Genomic DNA, 22,601 nt, shown 5'->3' with positions numbered 1-22,601 from the left:
GCTGACAAGTACCACAAAGTATGCATGGTATTCAGTTTCACATGACAGTCACATACATGCATCACATGAAAAACTAACTAAGATGTAAAAAAGTCACATAGTCAAGACGCTTTTGGTGTATCTGGAATCAAGGTAGATTACCCAGAGGCACCTGGCCCAGTAACGGAGACCCTGAGATTGCATCAATAACCCTGAAACTGAGAGCTGGATCCTGAGAGTTTGCAGACAGAGACAAGACAAGGCTCTCAGAACTTACGCATGAACATTAATGAAAGAGTAGAATAAGAGGGGCTCACCTATCGGAAAAATCAGAATCGATAAACTCGCGGGGTCGTTTTCTGTCCGTAGTGGTGATTGAAAGAAGAGAAGAAGAGACTATCAGACAACAATAATCAAAATATTTCTAAATACAACTTGACAATTAAAATGATAGGAAAAACATTTTTTCTTTGTCAAAATGACAAGTTCATAAGTGGAACGATTTTTCAGTAGCAAAGTAACGTTCCCATTAACCGCTGTTACAATGTTCGCTCCCTGTCTCCACTGTAACATTCCAATATGCCTTGGTGCTTCTGTGCCCCTTCTTTCTTGGCAGCCTCCTTGTGAAGAGCAGAGCCACTTTGTTGTGGTAGTCTTCTTTCCATTTCTATTTCCAGTCCCTGTGCTTATTTGCTTGTGCTTGCCAAAACATCACTGTGCCTCTGCGCCTCACAACGTGGCTGCTGAGTGTAGGGTAAGGTGGGGATGGGTGTTCAAAATGATACTTACACAGCATTCTGAGAGGACTGGCACTGGGGCGTGGCATGGGAGCCATGGAGTAGGACACCAGTCCGGGACACTCCTGCAGATCCTTAATGATCCGGAAGAGTAAAGGCGGTATATGCTGACCACCGAAGCTATATTTTGACCTACGGCCGCATGAACTAACCTGGCATCGATGGGGTGCAAAATCGAAAGGATAAGATGAACAAAGCGCAAAATGCAAGGTGAAATGACAGAGAGGAGCCTTACCATACAAATTAAGATGGCCGTGGCATCAGGACAAAGGACCGGCCTTATGAAACGAAGCGCGAAGTGAGGAGGGGCTGAGGATGCTCGAGAACATCCCGACCACCGTGCATTGGTGTGCGGTGCACGGCGGACTGAGAACACAGGGGTAAAATCCCCATTGTGAACAAAACTGGGCACAAGCAACTACAAAGGAAGCCCTAGATGCAGGGGACCGTGCGGTGCACCCCACGTTACAGGAACACTCATCTAAGAACTCGAGAGGCTACATTAGGGATAAAATATACCCAGCCGGGGAGCTCCAGAGGTCTGCCCAACTGAACAATGGAAAAAGGGAGCAGTGAGCCATGAGTGCAGGAAGACGGCCTGCAGTGATACAGTGTTGCCCATTGTTCAGAACAAGAACTACCAGTCAGCTGTAAGCATCAGAGGGCCAGGGCAACGACACAGAGCCGGCCTGATCAAACACAGCACGGCGTAAAAGCTGTTGAAGAGGCAGCGGACTGAGCAAGCAGAGGAAGTCCCGCATTGGGGTAAAAATAGCCAGGCTGCGGGCTACCTACACTGGGAGCAGGGGGTGCTGCGAAGAAGACGACACATCCGAAATGGGAGCTCCGAGGCCAACCCAGGTGAGCGACAACAGAAAAAAGCCGGGAGCTTGGGAAGCACGAGAGCGGCCTACAAGCCAGCGTCATACTGTTGCTTGTTGTCCTGGATTGACACATATATATGGTCATAGGAACCAGAGGATCGCGGCACCTGGGCGGATTGCTGGTCTGCCGGAGTGAGGTACGGCGTGGGGAACAATAACAGAGCCGCAAGACACCTTGATCAACGTGCACCGGAGTGTGGTCGGAGGCGACTTGAAGGCACCTCTTTGGATACTGTTAAGAGGCCCAGGATTATACGAGCGGGTATGGAAGTGTGAAAAAGGGAGCCTGAACGGAATGGATGGTAACAGGCCCCGTATATGGCGAGCGCACGCACCAGCAACATAGAAGGCAGTAGTAGAGACATGCCCCGTAAGTCCCAGAGGCTGCACTGATTCAGCAACAGAGAGGGGAGGCCAGCCGGGAGCGGGTGATCACGGCCCATAAGACAGTGCTACACCATTGTCCCGTATGCAAATCCACAACCAGGCACTGGCGGTGAGGCTGAAACGGATGAACAGGGAGGGGGGAAAGCAGGGTGAGAACTGCCAGTTGAGAACTACTCCAGGACACGTCAGGCACGACTTGAACTGTCTGAACCAAGGAAGATACACAAACTTGAGGCAACCGACTGGGCGTCCAGCGATCCCCAAACCCCTAAGCGAGGCCCAGAAGCCAATCGGGACACAACATTGAACACGGCCAATGAAACCCATGCTATAACGGCACATACAGCACCTGAGCACGCAGAACAAAGCCGGGCAGATAATTGAGTCTGCCGGAACTCCAGAGGATGCATGCAGCCCCATGACAAGTGCAACTGGGTGAAATTTGATGGACCTAGGAGGGGACGGGCTGTGAGAGATATCCCGGGCCCAGGGAAGAGGGGCTCGATACATACACCGGAGAGCGCTGAGGATGATGGCTGTTCAGGCACGTAGGCCACACACGAGCCAAAATGTCCACCAAATTGCCCAAGAGCAAGGGAATACAAACCACCATTGAAGAGATTGCTAAATTACCGCAGGTGACGGAGGGGACCAGCGGAAAGGGACAGAACTCTAGAGAAACTGAGAAGATGGCGCCCAGCAATTAACAGATACTGGATTCTATAGCGGAACTGAAAATATCGATGGGAAGTAGGATGGACACAGCCATCTCGGACTCGAGGGCTGCGCTGGAATTCAAAATTGATGCTGTTAGTATAGATGTAAACTTACTGCGGCAAGATGTACGAGCCATAGCTGAACGCACAGGGACCCTGGAAAAGGAAATGAAAGACAACTCAAGCTCATGTAAGACTAACGCAACAGATGTTCACGTGCTACAGCAACAGATGCGCAACCTCGATAGCGGAGCTGAGGAGGCGGAAGGGCGGGCCGGTAGAATAACATGCGCATAGTAGGGCTTCCGGAAGGGGAGAGGGACCGGACCCGACAAACTATGTTGAAAATATGCTGCTGCAGGAGATAGCGGGAGGAGCACTAAGCCAAGGGTTTGCAGTGGAAAGAACACACAGGGCCCAGACTAGGAGACCGCCGCCAGTTGCCCTACCGCGGCCTATCATCGCAAAGATCCTGAACTATAGGGACAGGGAGAAGGTTCTGGAACACTTCCAGAAGGGAGGAACAATCAGCAGGGCGTCAGAAACTGTCACTGCATACCCGGACTACACACTCATGGTGCAAAGGCAACGATTGAACTATGGTACCGTGAAGCGGAGATTGCAGGCTACAGGTATATGCTGCTATACCCTGAAAAAATGAAGGCGCTCCTAAAGAATAAAGCACTGTTCTTCGAAACACCAGAGGATGTGAATACATGGCTGGATTCCAGGAACGGCCCGACGAGCGGCACAGACCAGGAGGAGAGCGCGACAGAGAAATGAGCCGGAGCCCGGCAAGCGCTACGCCAAGACAAAAGAACATGTTTCAATAGTGATAAGTACTGCATATATAATGACATTGGGACTATACTATAGTGAAATGTATGTGGGATAGGTGGACCAGACTATCGCCTACACCAAGACATGCTATTAGGCTAGAGCATGAGGCAGCACCACAGGCATGCTGCCAACCCGCCCACGGAGGTAGTTTAGTTGGGATACTGTTAGGGCGGTATCCCCCTGCTGAGTACTGAGTACCGGTCATACCGAGAAAGGGACTAGATGCGGGGTAGCCTGAGATGCAGCGATGGAGCTGGGCATCCATTTTGGAAAGTTGAACGGGGAATGGAGGGAGGGCAACAGTTGGGGTGGGGTAGGGTGGGGGGAGGGAAGAGGATGGGGAAGTTTGAGGGGTTGTTGGAGGGAAAGGGTGGGAGGGGAGGCGGGGGGTGTGTAGTGGTATTAATAAGGGAACAAGCTTACATCCACGCCCTGCTGTGCATGAAGCGCAGGATAAGGGAGGACAGGGGCGGGACTGGATATGGATGAGAGATGGGCGACCTCAAGATAGCAACCTGGAATGTTAGGGGGCTTAACAGTTATTTGAAAAGGAATAAGATCATGATGTACATACAGAGACAGAAAATAGATATTGCTCTATTGCAGGAGACTCGCCTCACAAAGGACACAAAGGAAAAGCAAGAGATAATAAAGAATTGAAGGGGACCACCATAGTAGAAATGTATTCGGCATACACTAGAGGGGTAATCACCTGGATAGCACCGCATGTCCCCTTCCAGCTGTTGCAGTCCACCGTAGAGCCAGGTGGGAGGATGGTGCCGATTCGGGGATTGATAGAAAATAAAGGGCTGTGTATCATTAACACGTATGCCCCGAATCAAGATACTGTGGCATATTTTAAGACCTTATATAGCAGAGGTAGCCCGTACCTGGGGGGCACGGTCATATGTGGAGGAGAATTTAACTGCATTCTAGAACCCAGGGTGGGCAGGTCACACAAGAAATCAGACAAACCTACCCCGGCAGCCAAAACCTTGAAAACCCTGTTGGGAGACCTACAGCTGGAAGATGTATGGAGGCTACATCACCCATATGATAGACATTATTCACACTACTCGGCCCTGTAAAATTTGTACACACAACTAGATTATGTTTATTTTTTCATAAAATACTTTTTATTGTTTTATAGATTACAAACAAAACACAACCAAAATACTTAATTCACCCTTAGTCATTGTGGTTAGACACACATGTATACATTTTTCCCGGCATCTGACCTGTTTTTGCGTACATTATACAGCTATCATGAGTTCGTTTCGATCACTTATCTAAGTTCATTGCTTGGCATTCAGTGTCTAGTGGCTTCTTTATCAACCTTCAGTTGTCCTGCCACCTTTGCCATATCTTGCTTCACCGGTAAAAACAGGGGAGATAGTGCGATCGGAATACTCGCCATTGATCTTAACATGGCAATACATGCCTCCTAGAGCCAGGATCCCAAAGTGGCGGCTCAGAGCTGAAGCACTGAAATACAGTGTTCAGAGGGGACTTGAGGGAAGAAATAATAGAATACTTTGAAAATAACACCGAAGCGTAGAAATGGCGGGCACTCTATGGGAGGCAATTAAGGTAGTGGTGAGGGGAGCGGCTATTTCCAAATCCAAAGGGCTACAAGGAGGCATAATGCAAGAACTCCAAAAGGCAGAGGCGATATTAGAAGTAGTCATGCGTAGAGGAGATAGTTCTCTGGAGGCCGAGACCATAAACCAACTACAACAAGAATGTGAAGGGCACTGGGAAAGACTATGCAATTTAAATAACAAGAAATACATAGAGAGTCAGCACGCTGGCAGGGACACGCCGGGAAGAATGCTAGCTTGGCTGTATAAAAGTGAGACATCCAGATCACAGATCAGAGCAATACAGGGTGAAAATTGACAAATACTTGATACCCAAGAGGGCGTGAACGAAGGGTTCCTTGAGTTCTATCAACAATTGTATGGAAATGTAGAGGGGGGAGAATGGAAAGAGATATCGGAAACACTGGAGGATATTGGCCTACCTAAATGGAGTACAGAAGAAAGAGAGAGCCTAGATGCCCCAAACACACTGGAGGAGCTAGAAGCAGCTATTAAGCAACTACCTACTAGTACGGCCTGGGAGCGACAAACTCCAGCAAGTTCTATAAAACATATAAGACGGAGGTGCTCCCCCCCCTCTACTGGAAATGTTGAATGAAGCGTTAGAAACAGGGACACTGCCAGAATCCCTTAGAGAGGTGATCATCATTCCACTCCTGAAACCGAATAAGCCAAGCATGGACTGGGGGTCATACAGACCGTTATCCATGCTGAACCAGGACAGCAAAATACTCACGGCTGTGCTGGCGAATAGATTAAAACCGGTCATAAGCAAACTCGTACATCCAGACGAGACCGGATATGTCCCGCATAGAGGCATATTCGACAATCTTAGGAGGCTTCACCGTGCCATAGAACAAACGGAAAGGGATTTGCATGAAGTTGCAATAGTTTCACTATATGCGGTGAAGGCCTTTGACTGTCAAATGGCCTTGGCTGATAGCAGTCCTAAAAGAACATGGAATCGGCCCGAGTACCTGAAATGGCTGAAACTACTATATAGCTCACCACCAAAGTGATAGCTAACATTGAGAATAGCATGAGATTCTGGATCAAACTCTGCTTGGCCACGATGGGAAGGGTGGCACTGCTGAAGATGGTCGTATTGCCGAGGTTGTTGCACTTTTTTTGGGAATATACCATACATGATACCTAGGCGATTCTTTGTTAAACTGCAGAGCATATGTAGAGGTTTCATTTGGCACAACACCAGAAATAGAATAGCCCTGTGGAAACTACAGAATATGTATGAAAAAGGGGGGATTAAACTGCCCAACTTTGAGGTCTATTACTTGGCCAGTCAATTACAATACGTGGCTAATCGGTTAAAAGAGGACTCAACATCGGAGTCCAGACTATTTAGGTTCGAATGTGCCCTGTTCTTCCTGAAAGAATGGATATGGCTGCCTAAATCTGAGCTAAAAGGATGCACGAGGATGTTAGAACTGGGATGGGAAATGTGGCGTAAGGCTTGCCAGGCCATGGAAAACCTGATACCGTGCTCCCCGCTAGTGGCACTGACCAGAGGGGACGAGCAACTAAGGAAGACGATTCGCAAGCAATCGGAACTGATGGGAATTGCAACAATGGGGGATGTATGGCAAGATGGGAAAATTATGGAATTTAATGGACTGGTAGAAGATAATGGCTTACACCCAGGGCAATACATTACTTATACCAGATTAGTACGGCGGGTGAGAGGGACTTGGTCTGAAATAATGTTGGAAGATCAGCCCGCCCCGGCTATAGAAACAATGTATGACATCTCAGAGGGGGGGGGGGGGGGGGGGGGGTTGAACGAGGTCTCCCGGATCTATGAACTACTGATGTCCAGGGTGGGAAGGGAGGTGAACCAGCTGAGACTGGACTGTGAAGAGGAAGCAAGGGAGCCCATAAACAATGGGCTGTGGGAGAGGGTGCAGAGGTATCACAAAAAAGTGTCTAGGAATGCGAGGCTGCAACAAATCCAGCTGTATGTTACCCACAGAGCATACATGACCCCCCAGAGGATTGCTCGATTCAAAAGCGCAGACATACAGACATGTCCCAAATGTGGGGAAGTGAATGCAGGAATGGTGCACATGTTCTGGGCATGCCCGGAAATCAGAAAATTCTGGGGAGAAGTAGCCCACCGTCTAACCGATAAGGGGATCATGCTAGATGTGGAATCCATGTGGGCATGCAAGGTGGGGAGCTTCTCCAGACTGCGGAAACTGAAACATGTGAGCAATCTTAAAGACTTGGCAATTCTGCTCTTGGCCAGTATATAAGCCATGGGTTGGAAAGAACGTAATAGACCAAAGGTGGAGATATGGTGGTATGATCTTCAGAAATGGTCAGAGGCAGAAACAGCAGTTTGGAATGAGGCGGCCAATAGGGCGTGGGGGAGGAGGAAGCAGAGACTCTGGAGGCCTCGAGACACTTAGTGGTCACCCTGGCTGGGTCCGCCCAGGCCGGCCCAAACGAACATGACACCTCTGGGAACACTGAGGGGGGGGAAGTTCCCCTGGAGGAAACAGCGGCGGAGAACGAAGTGGGGTAGGCTCGAGTTAGAGGGGGGTAATAGGAAGGCAGTAGATAGTTAGGAAATGCATATGATGTTTGAAGCTATATGACCTGTACTGCTGGTTTTGTTATTTGATGTTTGGTTGTTATAAAAGTTAATAAAAACTATTAAAAAAAATAAAATCTGAGAGGACTGGCTAAACTGGATACTAATTCCCTTTAGCATTGTTATGGCTAACGATAACTTTGGTGAGGGCATTAATACTTGTTATAGTCCCTCTCCACCCACCACACTCATTCATTCTTACATGACGTGATCACTGACTCTGCATACAGGGGTAGGTTACCAACACATGTACATACAATTTAAAAACATGATTATACTTTGTTGCATATGTATGTTGTGGTCCCTTATACTTGGCAGATAGCTCCCAAAAGAAAGGGGTAGTGATTTTCCTTGAAAAGATTACTAATTAAATGTACACCTTTATCTTCCTCATATTGACCAATACATCTGTTTTAGAAAAAGAAATGTGTATTATTTTTGTACCAATGTGCAAACACCAGACAAACAGTGTGCACAGTGTTATAAAAAGATATTTTCAAATAATCAAAACCGACATAACAATAATAGCGTAGTGTACAAAATAAAGTGTGAAACTGTACCAACACAAACCCGTAACAAAAGCTTCACATAATGGACCGATTTCTTCAAATATACTTGGTTCACACAACTGATCATTATAATTTTTCAAAGGGTGAATTCTTTCTAGCAGGTCTACGTCTGAACTTAATTCATAAGGGCCCAAAAGGTGGCCTTCTAACTAATGACAGTTATATGGAGTCTAAATGTCTTTTAACCAGGCGTTTCTATAGACTCAGTTGTTGACTTCTTCAGGACTAGTGATTCAAAATGGACCCTCTGAATGCTATGTTTTCTGTGACTCAACCAGATGGAAATAGGACATCTGAACGTGGAGGGCCTGGAGTGTTCATAGTTCTAGGACCTCAATCTGATTATTTCTCACAGGTCTACTACACAAGGCGTAACCAGGCTAGTTGCTTCTTGGCCTGTGCAAATCTCAACACAGAAAGGTGTGCAGCAATGGAAGTTTTCATCATGGGTATCTGCTGACAGTAGAGTTAATAGGCTATGGAAGTTGGAGTGGCTAGAAGAGAGGTCACAATTTTCTTAAGGGGCAGGATTTCTTTATCTTATGATATTTAGGCGTATCCGTTAGCGTCGGGTACGCTGATCAAGTGATGCATTTTGTTGCTCCATGATTGAGTGAGCAAGCTGCTGGTTCGAGGAACAAAGGTGATCAGTGACTCGCTACCCAGCCTCCTGCAAACCTTTATCAAGGGATTGACAGATCATTTTAGGAATAAAACAAAGATGTGTGCACAGATAGCACTACTGAATAGTGGAGCTGTACTGTGCCAAGGACACGTGATATATAATTATAATGAGGGCCTTTCCAATCGCTCCTACAGTTCTGAGGTTTTCCATAAAAAGACAGATATTCTGTAAGAACCTAGTTATCCTACGAGATTTGTAGCCCAGGAACAAAAGGTGCCCAAAGAGCAGCTCTGCAGGTGCACATCCGATTTGTACACAAGCTTAGTTAAGTTTAGTCCTCTGTTACCTGGTGCAGCAGCATTACAAAATGTGCTCAAGAGACCAGAAATGAGCTGGACATTGGAAGGGCTTCCAATGACTGATACTGAATGAGGCAAGAGAGAGGTTTGCATGTAACATGTGATAGACAAAACGGCAACACTTACATTTATCACTCAAGCACCTCTCACTTCCCAATCCATGATAGACCGCTTCTTCACATGTGAAAATGAGATAGTCATTTAAAAAAAAAAAATTGTTGGGGCCGATGAGTGAGCTCGAGTGAGTGAGCTTGCGAGCGAGCGAGCGTGCGTGCGTGCGTGTGTGTGTGTGTGTCTGTCTGTCTCCCCCTCCCTTTGGGCCAGGTCATCCAGCTGAGGATCCTTCTGCTGTACTTGGTAGTTGCCTTGTGTGGTTTGGTGTCGACTTTTTCCGTGCATCAGGCTATATCCCCATAACACACTGTTGGATCGGAGAAAAACACTGGATACTTCGATAAATACTTACTACCGAGGTGGAGGTAGGTTGGGCAAGTGATGCAGTGGGACATTTGGAGGGTAGTATGCCAATCCCTGCCCGTTCTGTGCAATAATGGACAATTGGGAGTGCCAAGTAAAAGCACCTGGCTTCTTTCTGTAAACAGCATATCTTCCCAAGGACTATTTCTATTTCCAAACATTAGGGGATTATATCTCAAACAGGATACTATGTGTTGCTGGTGCTAAAGTGTTTTGAACAAGTGAGGGTCCTAAAGTGTGATATGCCAGGAATTACAACCCACTGTAAAAATAAAGAAGGAAAAAAAACGAATTTCCCCTTAATACCTGAATTGTGTTTAGATTTTGGGCATGCTGAAGAGAGCACTAGAATTTAGAATGTATACTGAAAAGTGATTATATGTGTAAGTGATCATTTGAAGGACTGCAAACAGAAACTAATGGTTGGTCCGGAGTACAGATATCTATACTTCTCCACATAAACCACAATCCACGTACTTGCATAACATTTACAATTAATACATGTATTAAAATCTTCTCGTTATCTGTGGATGCTATTTTAATATGGCTAAATTGTTATGGTAAATGAGACTTTTCAATAAAATATAAATTTCGTTTTGAAAATGTTTTGGCTTAAATACTTCACCATATGTCAGGGGTTTGCAACCTTTGTTTCTCAATATGTTTTTGGCTAGAACTCCCGCCTGCCCCAGCCATCATAGCCAGTGGTGAATGATCCTGGGAACTGTAGTCCAAAACATCTCGAGAGCCACAGGTGGTAGACCCCTGGCAAAGGTTAATATACAAGCATGCTATATATATATATATATATATATATATATATATATATATATATATATATATATATACATATATATATACATATATATATGTACACAAGCTTAGTTAAGATAGATTGAAAAAGTCCCCTCAATTTTTGTAGTATTTTTTACGTGAAAAGAAAGACATTTTTAACGGAAAAAGTAAAAAGAGCAAAAAATAACTAAGCCCACTTGTGCCATGTAGCATGCTACAAATGCGAAAATGGATGTATGCATTTAAAGTTACTTGTTTTTCTAAAAACGGAACCTCTATAGAACTATACCTATTGGTTTAATAATGTGCGTTTGGTTTCTTATTGAATTAGTTAATATGAAGGGAAATATAAATCGCCCAATGCCCTTCTCTGCTCCACTAAGCACCCTTTCATTTAGCGTTGCCTACTTCTATCGCTCAAGGTAAACTTTAAAAATGGGGGAAATGCCCTAATCACGAAAGCGCCCTCAGAGCTCTCCTCGCCTACTCTGAACTGCAGTGCACCTGTTCAGAAGGGTTTATTTGATAAATTGTCTTAAATAATAGGGTGATTTTATTTTGCTCTCTTCATGTTTGGCTTGGTCATTTTGCAGACGCAGATTACACTCTCGTGCAGGACTAACTCGTCCCTTCATCCGTCAGAGGGCGATCTATTGAGTAGCACTCAAGTGGGTAAAAAACACCTCTTGTTCCAGTACTTCAAAGAGGAAGAATTAAACATGAAGCCCTATGCAAAATGTAATGTGATATTAGTGAAGGCTTGGTATTGGCAAATTTGTAGCGGCCAACATAATGTTAAAAACAAAGCGATGTACACAGACTGGGTTAAAAAAAGAGAAGACCCAGATTAAATAACCGACTGATCCAGTAGCTCCTAAAGAGTCCATCAGACTGGAAGGAAGGAGAGCATATTTAAAGTATTATGAAAAAAACAATAATTTAAAAAAAGCAATTCTGTGGCTTATTCCTAAAACCTGAACATCTGAGAAATGAGTTCCATTCAAAAACATATTTCTCACTACTGTTCTACTGTCCGCTCAACTTTCCCATTATGTTGGACACAAATGACCAAGACTCACCCTGGGATCCAGTTGGTGCCTTCTGTGATGTGGGTGAGGGTGACCATTGTAGATGGTGTCGGAGTGTATGCTCTTCCAGTCAGAACACTCCCTGAATTGGCAAATCGTTGAGGTGCGCTTATGAGCTGAAAAAATGAAAATGAGAGCAACGTCATATTTGTTGAACATAAAACGAGGACATAAACTTAGTGCAGATGCTTTTTGGTTATTGGAAATATCAAAACAAGAAAGGTGGAACAGCACATGATCGATAGACATATCACAATTGGTTCAAATAACTAAATATTTTATTTAGCTTAGGGATTTCTGTGTTGTATTCAGGGCATCTCTCGGCCGCTTTAAAACCTTTTGCATTTGGCACGGGAAGGGCTAGCATGGGGAAATGGGTTCCCAAGAGTCCAGATGGTAAACACTTACGATGGATGGATGCTAGAGAGACTGCATCCCATACAGGGGATAAAACCATAGCAATGGCCAAGGGTATCCAATGCAGCCACGTTAGAAGCCGGAGGACCCAAGCAATTGTGATAAAGCAGTAAAATTTGCCTATTAAGACAGTTTTGACTTGTGGAGAGAAGGACAGACTTACATTGGGCATGACTACCCTTGTTACCCACAGTCTGTAATAGAAGAAACAGAAGTTTTGAATTGGTGATGGATGATGGCCAAGCCAATGACACAGAAGTGGGCTCACCAGATACCAGGACGACAGAAGCAGTCTTTGACCCATTAAGACAGCTGCAGTCACTTTGGGGTTGCTATCCTACTCTCTTGTGTGTGTTCAAATAATCCCCTGTACTGCCCTTTGCCCCCATCCCTCCTATACCCCAAATCCTGCAGAGAGCAACTTAGCAAGATGTTCTGGTTGCTCTGGTTCCTAGCAATCATATCGGAACAAATTGTCAACATTTGCCCACCGCGTCCATACTAAGAATAGTCTTTTCGCTCAGCTGTTCCATTCGGGCTATAGCTGAGGATGGTTTGAAGGCAACCATTCAATAAGGAAAGGAGAGGAGAGGACAGGACAGGCAAGCTATTGCGCCAATGGCAGGCCCCAGTAAGCATGCACTAACGCGAAAGAAACTCAGAATGTATGGGCAGAGACTGCACTGAGGAGTATGAAAGATATTTCACTAACAGAAAGGAAGGGGCAGGGACACCTTTACTATGGGAGGGATAGCAAATGTTTTCCAATGGAAGCAGAGGAAGGGAGAGACAATGGACAATGAGTAACAGAAAATACAAACCTGCACTAATAGTGGGAGATGAAAACCTAGTAACAATGGCAGGTTGGAGACCATTCACTAATAGGATGGGATAGGAACACATATATAATCGAAGGAGTGCTGGAACACACCCTCTACGTGATCAATTTCATAGTTTTGATCGTAATCTATGACTACATTGGACAAAATAGCATTAGCAACTTCATGAAGCGAGCACTCCATTTCAGGACCCATGCAGGTTAAGGGAGTGAAAGTGTTTTTTCAGTGTTAGAAACATGAAAATACAATTCCCCCCCGAGATACACCTGGAACACGCTGGAAGGGTTCCACACAACAATGGGCCTCAGTTAACCTTCCGCATACACTTCCCATACAGAAACTCACACAACCACATCTCTGACAGCAATCTGCTTGCACTTCACCACACTGCAACAACAGACTAACACCACATACCCTGGCACAACAGCACATGGGATGTTGCACAAATCCGGAAACTGCCCTAAGCTCAGCGAACGGTGCAAACCAAACTGAAGCTGCCAACACGACATCACTTCTCTCACTTTCCTATTCCCACTGCACCCTGCTAACCCCTTACTTCCCCGCTCTTTTCACACCCTCCTTTTCATATCCGCCAGAACGCCTGTGGACCACTCCGGTGGCGACGGTGGCTATAAAAGTACCTTTAACTTTAACATTTCTTGAACGCGGACCTAGCTTTGGTAGAAATGAAACACTTTACATGTTTTAGGGGGAAAGACATGCTGTGGGAAGCAGAGGGGGAGCTAACATCAGCGAATGGGGAGGTGGGTAATTAGGCAGCAAGGGCTCTACAAGCAACCAGGGGAGGACAGAGGAGGGAGCGATTCACCTAGTCGCAGGTTAGGTGGGGAGTGGAGAGAGTGTGGACCTATGTTTTAGGGAGGAGCTCCACCCTGAAATGTAGAAGGAAGGGGGGTGAGTCTGATGTGGACCGGGAGGAGGTTTGAGACTCCGGTGGCACAGGCAAAGAAGGTCAGTATTCTGGTTCTTTCCTTTCTGAACTCTCACAAGTCTGCACATGTTCTTACTTCTGGTGGATCGAAGGCCTCCAAAGATGAAGAGTTTCTCAGTGAGGTAGCTTAGGCACTTCAGGGCAACAGCCTTGCAGATGATGAAGCAGTATTTGATTTGAAAATATCGGCTGCCAGTGCAGTTTCATGAGGGTTGGGACTATGTGCTAGAATTTGCAGAGTTGTTCGATGAGTCTGCTGCAGCATGTAACATAAATCTCAGGTTCACAGCAGAGAATCAGGTCTGGCTATCAGGGTGTATGGTAGTGTTGGTTAGCAGTAGAAATGTGGTCTTGGAGGGGTTGAGCTTCAAATAAGCACTGGACATCCAGCACTGGATCAATTTGATGCAGGCCCTGAGCCTGTGGAAGTCTTGGGTTGAGGATATCTTGTGGTAGAGCTGTGTGTCATCTGGGTATTGGTAGATTGGGATGTGGTGTCGAAGCCAGGAGGGCTCTGAGCAGTTCCATGTAAAGTTTAAAGATTCTTGTGGGACTACACAGGTGATGGGTAGGTTGCTGACCAAGAAAGTGTTCAACAAGCAGAGGAATTGCCACTGACCATCAACAAAAGTCTGCCATTATTTCAGTGAAAAACACCCACATGGAACCCTTACGACTAAGTATACAGACAAATTAAAAACATGTTATTTAAACAATGTGGTCTATATTTACATCACAAGGATTCAACATTAACATTTTTATTTCTGAATGCGTACAATGTTTTCACCAAAATCATAGTGGGAGCAAAAGAGACATCAAATCCCATCTTGATCTCTCAATGATATTGTGGTAAGTGACAGGATGGGTGACTGTATGCATTTTCAAACAATATTCACTGGAGACTTGAGACTACAGCATGTTTAACATGTTAAAACAAGGGCTGAAGGCCTATTTATTGTATTAGCATTGGTAACAACCGGGGTGGGGGGCAGGTGGGATGAAAGGCTGGGTTTGCAGCAAGAAACATATCCATAGCAAACGCTAACTTTAACTACCCTCAAATCACACCAATGCATGCAATCTGTGTATGGATGGAAATTGCAGGGGACTACTTGGCGCCGGCTTTTTTCCTAAAATAGCCTTGTAAGCTTCACCCCCAATAGCTACCAGAAGCCCCTTTTAGCTCCCCAGACCCAAGTGGTGCAAAACAAACATACCTATGTGGCATTTGCCAAAAAGGGCATTGTTCTCGATTAGCATATTAATAAGCATGGCTTGAGTTTCTGGTTTAAACTCTGAATTCCTGATTCATGCGTGGCTTTTTATAAGTGTCCCCTCTGCCACTACTCTACCAACTGTATCTCCAGCGTCAAGGGTATTTTTTATTATGGCATTTGCTGGTTGTTTAGCTTCAGATATGGTCTTAATTATTTCAGACCATAGGGGGCTCATGGACTCCGCTAAACTGGTGCTCAACCTGATCACATTGCGCTCTATTAAAGCTTACCATGAGGGTGGTATTATTGGCAATGAACATTTGAAACGCACCCGATGTTGCTACTTTGTTCCCCAGAGCATAGATAATTTTAACCCTCTGTCTGCGGGACTTCATAAATGGCTAAGGGGCGTCAGCTCTTTTGCGTGTGGTAGTAACCACCAGTGAATCTGGTTTCAGCTGCCCCTTAATAAAATGTGGGCTTTTTGAAGCTGGCTTGAATCGTTTCTCTATATGTGCATTGAAAGTCCCTGGTTTGTGCTGGAGTAGAAAGGAACGGTAATAACCGTCTTCTAACTGATTGTAGTAATGAGATCTAGAGACTGACTTGTTTTTTCTTATTGAGAATGTCATCAGCAAAGTCAGTGTCTTCTTCGAACTCGCGTTTTTCAATTTGAAAGAAATCTGCCACCTCCATCAATGGGCGTGGATGAAACAGGGTCATTGGTGATGTCAGGAGATCGGACGGTATAATCCTCAGGGTCTCAACCAGGATTATCTAAAAAACATCCTCCTCCTCATCTGCATCTAGTTCGATAATGTATTCTTCATAAGAACCTGTGGGATCTAATTTTCCGGAAGAAACACTTGAAAAGGCAAAAACCAGAGTGGAACCATTGGAAAGGATTGACCTCCTCAAATACACTAAGAAAAAGTAAAACACCAGACTGATACATTCTTTAAAATTCTCTTCCCAAAGTTTTCAAATTAAGAAAATCATAATGAAGAATTGGGATCTTATCAAGAGTGATCAGACTTTAAACCGTCTGTTTCCTGAACCCCCAATGTTCGCCTACAAAAGAGGCAGAAACCTCAGGGACGCACTGATAAAAGCAGAAAGACTAATAACAAGACACAATCTACTGAGAAAACAAAAGAAAGACACTTCGCCTGTCTGATCTGCCAACATTGCTCCAATTTGATCAAAGATGACCACATTAGACATCCTAACACAGGAAAGATTTGAATCAGAGACTTTTCCACATGTGACTCAAAGAATGTTATATACGCTCTCAAATGTCCCTGCAGGAAATATTACGTAGTCAAGACAATGAGGATAGCCAAGGAACATTGGACAGAGCATAAATCCAACATCAGGTTGAGAAACATAAAATCCCCAATTTACAGACATTTCTGTGACAACAAACACACAATAGTTCAATTACAATGCTTAATCCTGGAAGTAATATACCCCCTACCGAGGGGTGGTAACATCTCCAAGATACTCTCTCAAAGAGAATGATTCTGGATCTACAAATTAGACTACATATCTCCACTGGGATTAAATGAGGAACATTATTTAGGGTCATACCTCTAAATAACTCTAGAAATATGGATAGATTGAGAACTCATGTGAGACAGAACAGCCACAATGGACAATCTATTTTGCCAAACTTTAACATACCATATTGAACAAGTGGAGTAACGGTCAAGTATATGGATAAAAACACTCAAATTGAAAACAAATGTTTTTTTTACCACACTGTATATATTTGCAGTGTTGAGTACTATAACTTTGAATAACATGTCATTTATATGACACTAAATTTGATAACAAATGATCTTTTACTATATTCCATTAGTATGTGCAAGTACAGTAACGAGTAACAATCTCGTTTTTTGATAACAGCACTTTACTTGACAACAAATACTTTTTGACTACACTATCTAGACAAGTACTTATAAGCACTAAATTTGACTACTCTCGTATTATATTGTATAGGTATGTACTGCTTTGCAATAGAGAACTAGAACCATTTATGTATAGTTCGAGGCAGAAAAATTGAATGGTGAGATGCTTTTGACATCAAGACAACTTAGGAGATAGAATGCATATTCAAACGAGGCGGGTATATGTAGTTATGTACATCATAATATCACTCATGACCTCATGCACATAGTTTAGCTATTATCTATCTATGGACATTGAGGGATATCATAGACCCAAAACATATTTATTTTAATAAAAAGGCTAGTTAACATCTGATGACATCCCCAGATGACTAACACCCAAGATCTTCTTTTAATAGAGAATCTAGATAACATCAGTTATCTCCTTAATGAAACAGTAACAGACTATGTCGGAAAAAACCTTGTTCGATTACCTATTGGTGAGTGTAAATTACAATTTTGAACCAGTAATAAATTACTGATATGACCAAATATTGTACACTATTGCTGCCATTGGGAACACAGAACAATCTTACTTATACACTTAACTTTGTAAATATACCTTAATATTTTTTCACTTCTCAAAAACACAATGAAGTGCAAGAATTTCTTAGTGACTTAAACCAAACATCATTAACTATATACCATTTTAATAACAGTTCACACACAAAGTATTCAACCCGTGATATATCAGCACTGCACAGCGAATTGTTTACATTGGTGATGTCATGCACATCATACATGACGCGATGACATCACAGTAATGTAATGACGCTGTTATATTAGGTGGCCATTTTTTGGTTATGCTTCAGAGAGTAAACCCTGAAAATCGTGGGCAAACGCGAACAACTTCTCCAGGTACGATATCCTTCAAAATCCAAAACATCATTGAGATGTTTGGATTTTTTACTTTAAATCTAACCTAGACATACTACTTAGGAACTTTTTTCAATGAAACAGAATTGTGCTTAATTACAGAGCACCACAAGGACTCCAAGTATGTGACACAGGCTCAAGCCTTTAACAGAAATTCTCCACTACGTTACCCTTCCTTATTGATCCATTGATATAGGTAATTACAAGACACCTACAAGATGAGGTATCATCCAACCCCCCCTTTTATTTTATTCCTGTATCTTAAAATAAGCAACACTATATTTTCGACAGATCCAAGAGGCATTTTTCAGCTATCCATGCAAAGGAACCCTTCATAAGGGAAATGAGATTCATCAGCAGACACAACTATCAAGCTACAATTGGAATACAACCACTTATGTAAGTAGTAAACCAAACAGAAAAGGATTCTTTATGTTTACAGAAGTGATAGTCAATGTCATATTACGCATTACTTCATCTAATCCATCCAAGGAGCATGTGAAATAATGAAGATGGCATAAAGGGAGACAAATAGGATGTACACATGAGCCCAGTCCAAGAGGAAAGAAAAGGACGAGCGTCTTCACTAGAGACAGAAACAGAAAAGAAGAAAATACAGGCTAGTACTTTGTGTAAATTCCTAAAAACACCCTAGTAATATAAACAATGCTTTTTAGAGTGCATACATGTAAACTGATCAAAATAGAGTTCTGTTTTTGACATCTTTTTTGGTAGTTTTAAGGTAACCTTGATAAATGAAAAGTTATGACAAGCAAAATGATACATACTTTTCTCCAACAGCACAATGCATGACTAGATATACAAGTTTATTTTGAAATTTTGAATTTGTGAACCATTGATAATGCGGTTTGTCTTATAATAACTGTATAAAAAACCTGACAATTGCAGGGTTTAGTAAATAGAACCTCAAGAAGAGATACTCGGTCTCAAAATGCGTTGGGCATTAAAGAACCTTATTTGAATAAAAAAGCAACTTGAAAGTGTTTTATTCGAAACCACAGGAATTTGAACAATGGAATAACAATCTTTTATGTGAAAATATGGACATAATCATTCATAAATTACCCTATACCAGGAGAAAATGTTCTAGAAAGTTGGGCTTATTAACTGAGCCAATTAAAGTGTGCAGTGGACACAAGGATCCCAGGGAACTTTCTTTTTCTTAGATTTGCCATAAACATCCCATTTGCCAGGGATGTACTTTCTCCTCTGCACCTCAAAAATCTAATATATACATTTTGATCCAACTAAAGAAAAAACCAAAAGCGAATACAACCCTAAGAACAACACGATTGCAAGGTATATTTGGAATCCAATCCAAACAATAATATCATTGTAGCATAATGGTTAAGTGCTGCATCTTGAACTCTTGCATGCAAAATACCTGCAGGTTCATAGCAATTGTGACTTCTCGCGCCTAAATATTCTTGCGCCGAGAGATACAAAATACAAAGTGCTTGCAGGTTCATGCTGTGCCAATTGCGACCTCTCGCGCCAAAACATCCTTGCGCCGAGAGGCCACTGCGCCCAATTGGCTGCATCTAACTGGACGCAGCCAAGCGGGACCTGCAGTGAAATGGTTGCCATGACAGCGTGCACCTAACTGGCCAACATCGCACGGCCCCAACTAACCACATTTAAGCAGCACGGAAACAGGGAAAAAATGACCGGCTGCAAGAATAACATATGCCCAGGTTCTTCCTGTACCCATAGCAAAAATCAAAAGCCGGCACCCTTTCTTAACTTCAAGGTGAGTAAGGGGCCTGGCTATGTTGCTCCAAATGGGAGTGTAACTTTGCCTCACTTATTAGGCACCATGGCCTGAGTGGGGTGGCCTTTTCCTCACTGTGAAGCTAAGCAGGGTTATTCCTGCTAACTGCATGGATGGGAGACCCGGGTCACCAGTGATTATTTTACCCTCGATGTCACTGTAGCTATAAAAATATATGTTTTTATTATGTATAAGAGATTGCAGGCTTTGAGAATTCCGAATGATTTTAGTTAATGCCCTGTGCGATTAAATAATTTCCCTGAGGATCACGCACTTAAGCAGCATGCTGCAAGCCCCTTGTTTTATGTCCGGTTTCTTGCTGGCTGTTGTGATACACTGCACAATCCCAACTAACTGTATTTAAGCAGCACGTAAAAGGGAAAAGAATTACCAACTGCAAAAATAACATATGCCCAGGTACTTTTGCCCCATAGCAAAAATCAAAAGCAGGCACCCACAGTAAGTTACTATATATCTTAAAGTGATATATACAAAGGTAATTCCACAGACCTACTCCTTAGACGAAAGTATTCAAGACAAAATAGCATTGGACTTTAAAAAAAAAAAAAAAGTAATGAACACCAGAAAAATTACCTGAGAGAGGAAATGTTCTAATAAATATGCTGGCAAAGTATAAAAGGTGCTCACCGTTAAAACCAGCAATCTGTCATGAAATATTCCTTGGAAAACTAAATCCCAAAATGAAACAATTGCTTGTGGTCTTGTGAGTAAATGTCTGCACTGGGAACATGACAACCTGAGTAAAATCATGGTAGCCAAATACTACAGTAAGGTTGCCAACCTAAAAAAAAAAAAACAAGGGGTTGCACCCGCACTCTGAAAAAAAGTTATGCTGTCCACCCACGAGTCCTTTACTGGTGCCATGAAAAGCAGCCACAAGCAGGGGAAAGTAACTGCAACAGTGTCCAGGATTGCAAACTCTCTTACCAGGATTGCAAACTCTCTTACCACATTGTGGGCAAATACTTATGACTCACTTACCCCCTTATCATTTCCCCTCCTCACCCCCATGTCTAGCTTTCAAAAATACTCTCCTTTATAAAGCTAACTTGGAAAGTACACATACCATAGTGTCACTCAAATATATAAATCCTTATATAATTATGTTAGGCAAAAAGTGTACAATTGTGGCATTATTCCCCCCATCTTGACTATGAAACTACAACTACCAGAATGCAATTTGGTAAAAGGCAACAAAATGTCTCTGAATGCAAAACTTTCAAGGACTGACAGTAGCATGGTTTAAAAAAAATAAAATAATTTGGTTGCCCATCAATGCAGTAACTGGGACTGACACTGCTTAGCTTGAAAGCACAGAAAGGTCCGGCCCGTTTCTCTAAGTGGTCTTGTAACTTTGGCTTATTTATCTGGCAACATGGCCCGAGGAGGCTTGTCCCTTCCCCACTTTGAAGCTAAGCAGGGTCTGTCCTGGTTACATCATGGATGGAACATCTGGATGGCAATTGTGTCACTATATCCCCCAAACCACACATGGATCACGAGTCAACGCTTTGTGCCCAAGTTGTTTCGGACGTTGTCCCAATCCGTCCAGCGGTTTGGGCTGTGCACTTTGGAAAAAATGTACCCAGTTTGTTTATGGGAAAATTAATGGGAAGTAGGGCCCACTTTTGGAGAAAGCGTTTTCTTGGGGGCACTTAACTTTTTCATTTTAAAACAAATCCTTACAAAACTTTGCAGTCTCGGGGGGACCATAGGTTTTTTAATCACTTGCGACATTTCCGTCAAAGCCATTACTAGTTATTAACAATAGAAATTTGAGGTTCCGATGTGAGTCCGACTTCTATGCCTGGAAGTCTGAAAGTGCAGAAAACCACCATTTCTGAAACACCCTTTCTGCATTCTACTCTGAAATCTAGAACTCTACGACTCTGGGACTGCCTTAGTGCCATATACTGCACTCTCTTGGGAAAAAGAGATCACTTTCTGCTTCAGGAAATGTCTGCCAACCAAGTCTAAGAATCCCTTTGCTACTTGAGGAAGAGCAACCATAACCATAGGTGGTCTTACGTTGGGATGTGTTTTATGCAGGAGGTACTAATGAAGGTGCATCTGTTTATACAGCAAATATTTATTTATTTGCATTTGTATAGCGCATTTACAGCCCAGGGACATGGAGGCGCTGTTACATGAAGTTTATAGGAAATTTTGATTAAGATACAGGTGACCGATGCGGTCTCTTAGGTACAGGTGCAATAAAGGTAGGTGACTTCATACAAGACAGGCAGGTAATTTCATACAAGAACAGTGAGCCAATCAATATTACAGCAGAGATAACAGATTAGACAGGAAGTTAGACAAAGAGCTTGGTTTTGGTGGCTTTGCGGAATGCAGGCTGTGACTCAATCATTCTTAAGTGGGAAGGGAGAGCGTTCCAGTGTGAAGCGGCCATTGTGGGGAAGCTTGAGCCCCCAGCGTGGACTTTCAGCGACTTTCAGCGTCTTGGGAATGATGATCATGTTGGAATACCCCTTTCTGAGAGGTCTTGTGGATGTGTGTTTAACCATTCTTTGAGCAAGGTAGGGTGGGGCCAGGTCATGAAGCGATTTATGGGTCAGGGAGAGTGTCTTGAAGACAATTCGCTCTTTGACTGGGAGCCAGTGAGCCTGCCTCCTCACCTCGGAGATGTGGTCTTTCCTCGATGTTCCTGTAGCAGCCCAAGGGCGTTATTTTGCACCAGTTGGAGCTTGGCCAGGTTTTTAAAGGAAGTCCCTACGAGGAGGGCATTGCAGTAATCAAGCCTTGAACCAATTTTTGCCCTAGCGGTGGTAAGGCAATTCAGACGGGATAGG

The 22,601-nt window shown here is 43.5% G+C and overlaps 1 protein-coding gene across 3 annotated transcripts in view; it reads right to left on the bottom strand.

Annotated features, from left to right (window-relative positions):
• Positions 1–22,601, bottom strand: part of TFDP2 (transcription factor Dp-2) — a 751,258-nt gene that overhangs the window by 418,344 nt on the left and 310,313 nt on the right. For 2 of the 3 annotated variants that reach the window (XM_069618278.1, XM_069618277.1), the window contains exons 3-4: positions 11,720–11,844; positions 297–338 (exon numbers count right to left, since the gene is read on the bottom strand). In XM_069618278.1, the coding sequence (XP_069474379.1) occupies positions 297–338; positions 11,720–11,844 (167 nt within the window). The remainder of the gene's footprint in view (positions 1–296; positions 339–11,719; positions 11,845–22,601) is intronic. The other variant, XM_069618279.1, reaches the window with a different exon arrangement.

This window comes from Ambystoma mexicanum, chromosome 10, assembly GCF_040938575.1.
Source record: "Ambystoma mexicanum isolate Mex_15411 chromosome 10, UKY_AmexF1_1, whole genome shotgun sequence".
Taxonomy (NCBI): domain Eukaryota; kingdom Metazoa; phylum Chordata; class Amphibia; order Caudata; family Ambystomatidae; genus Ambystoma; species Ambystoma mexicanum.
The sequence above is the reverse complement of the archived record's forward strand: the minus strand, read 5'-3'. Positions and strand labels throughout refer to the sequence as shown.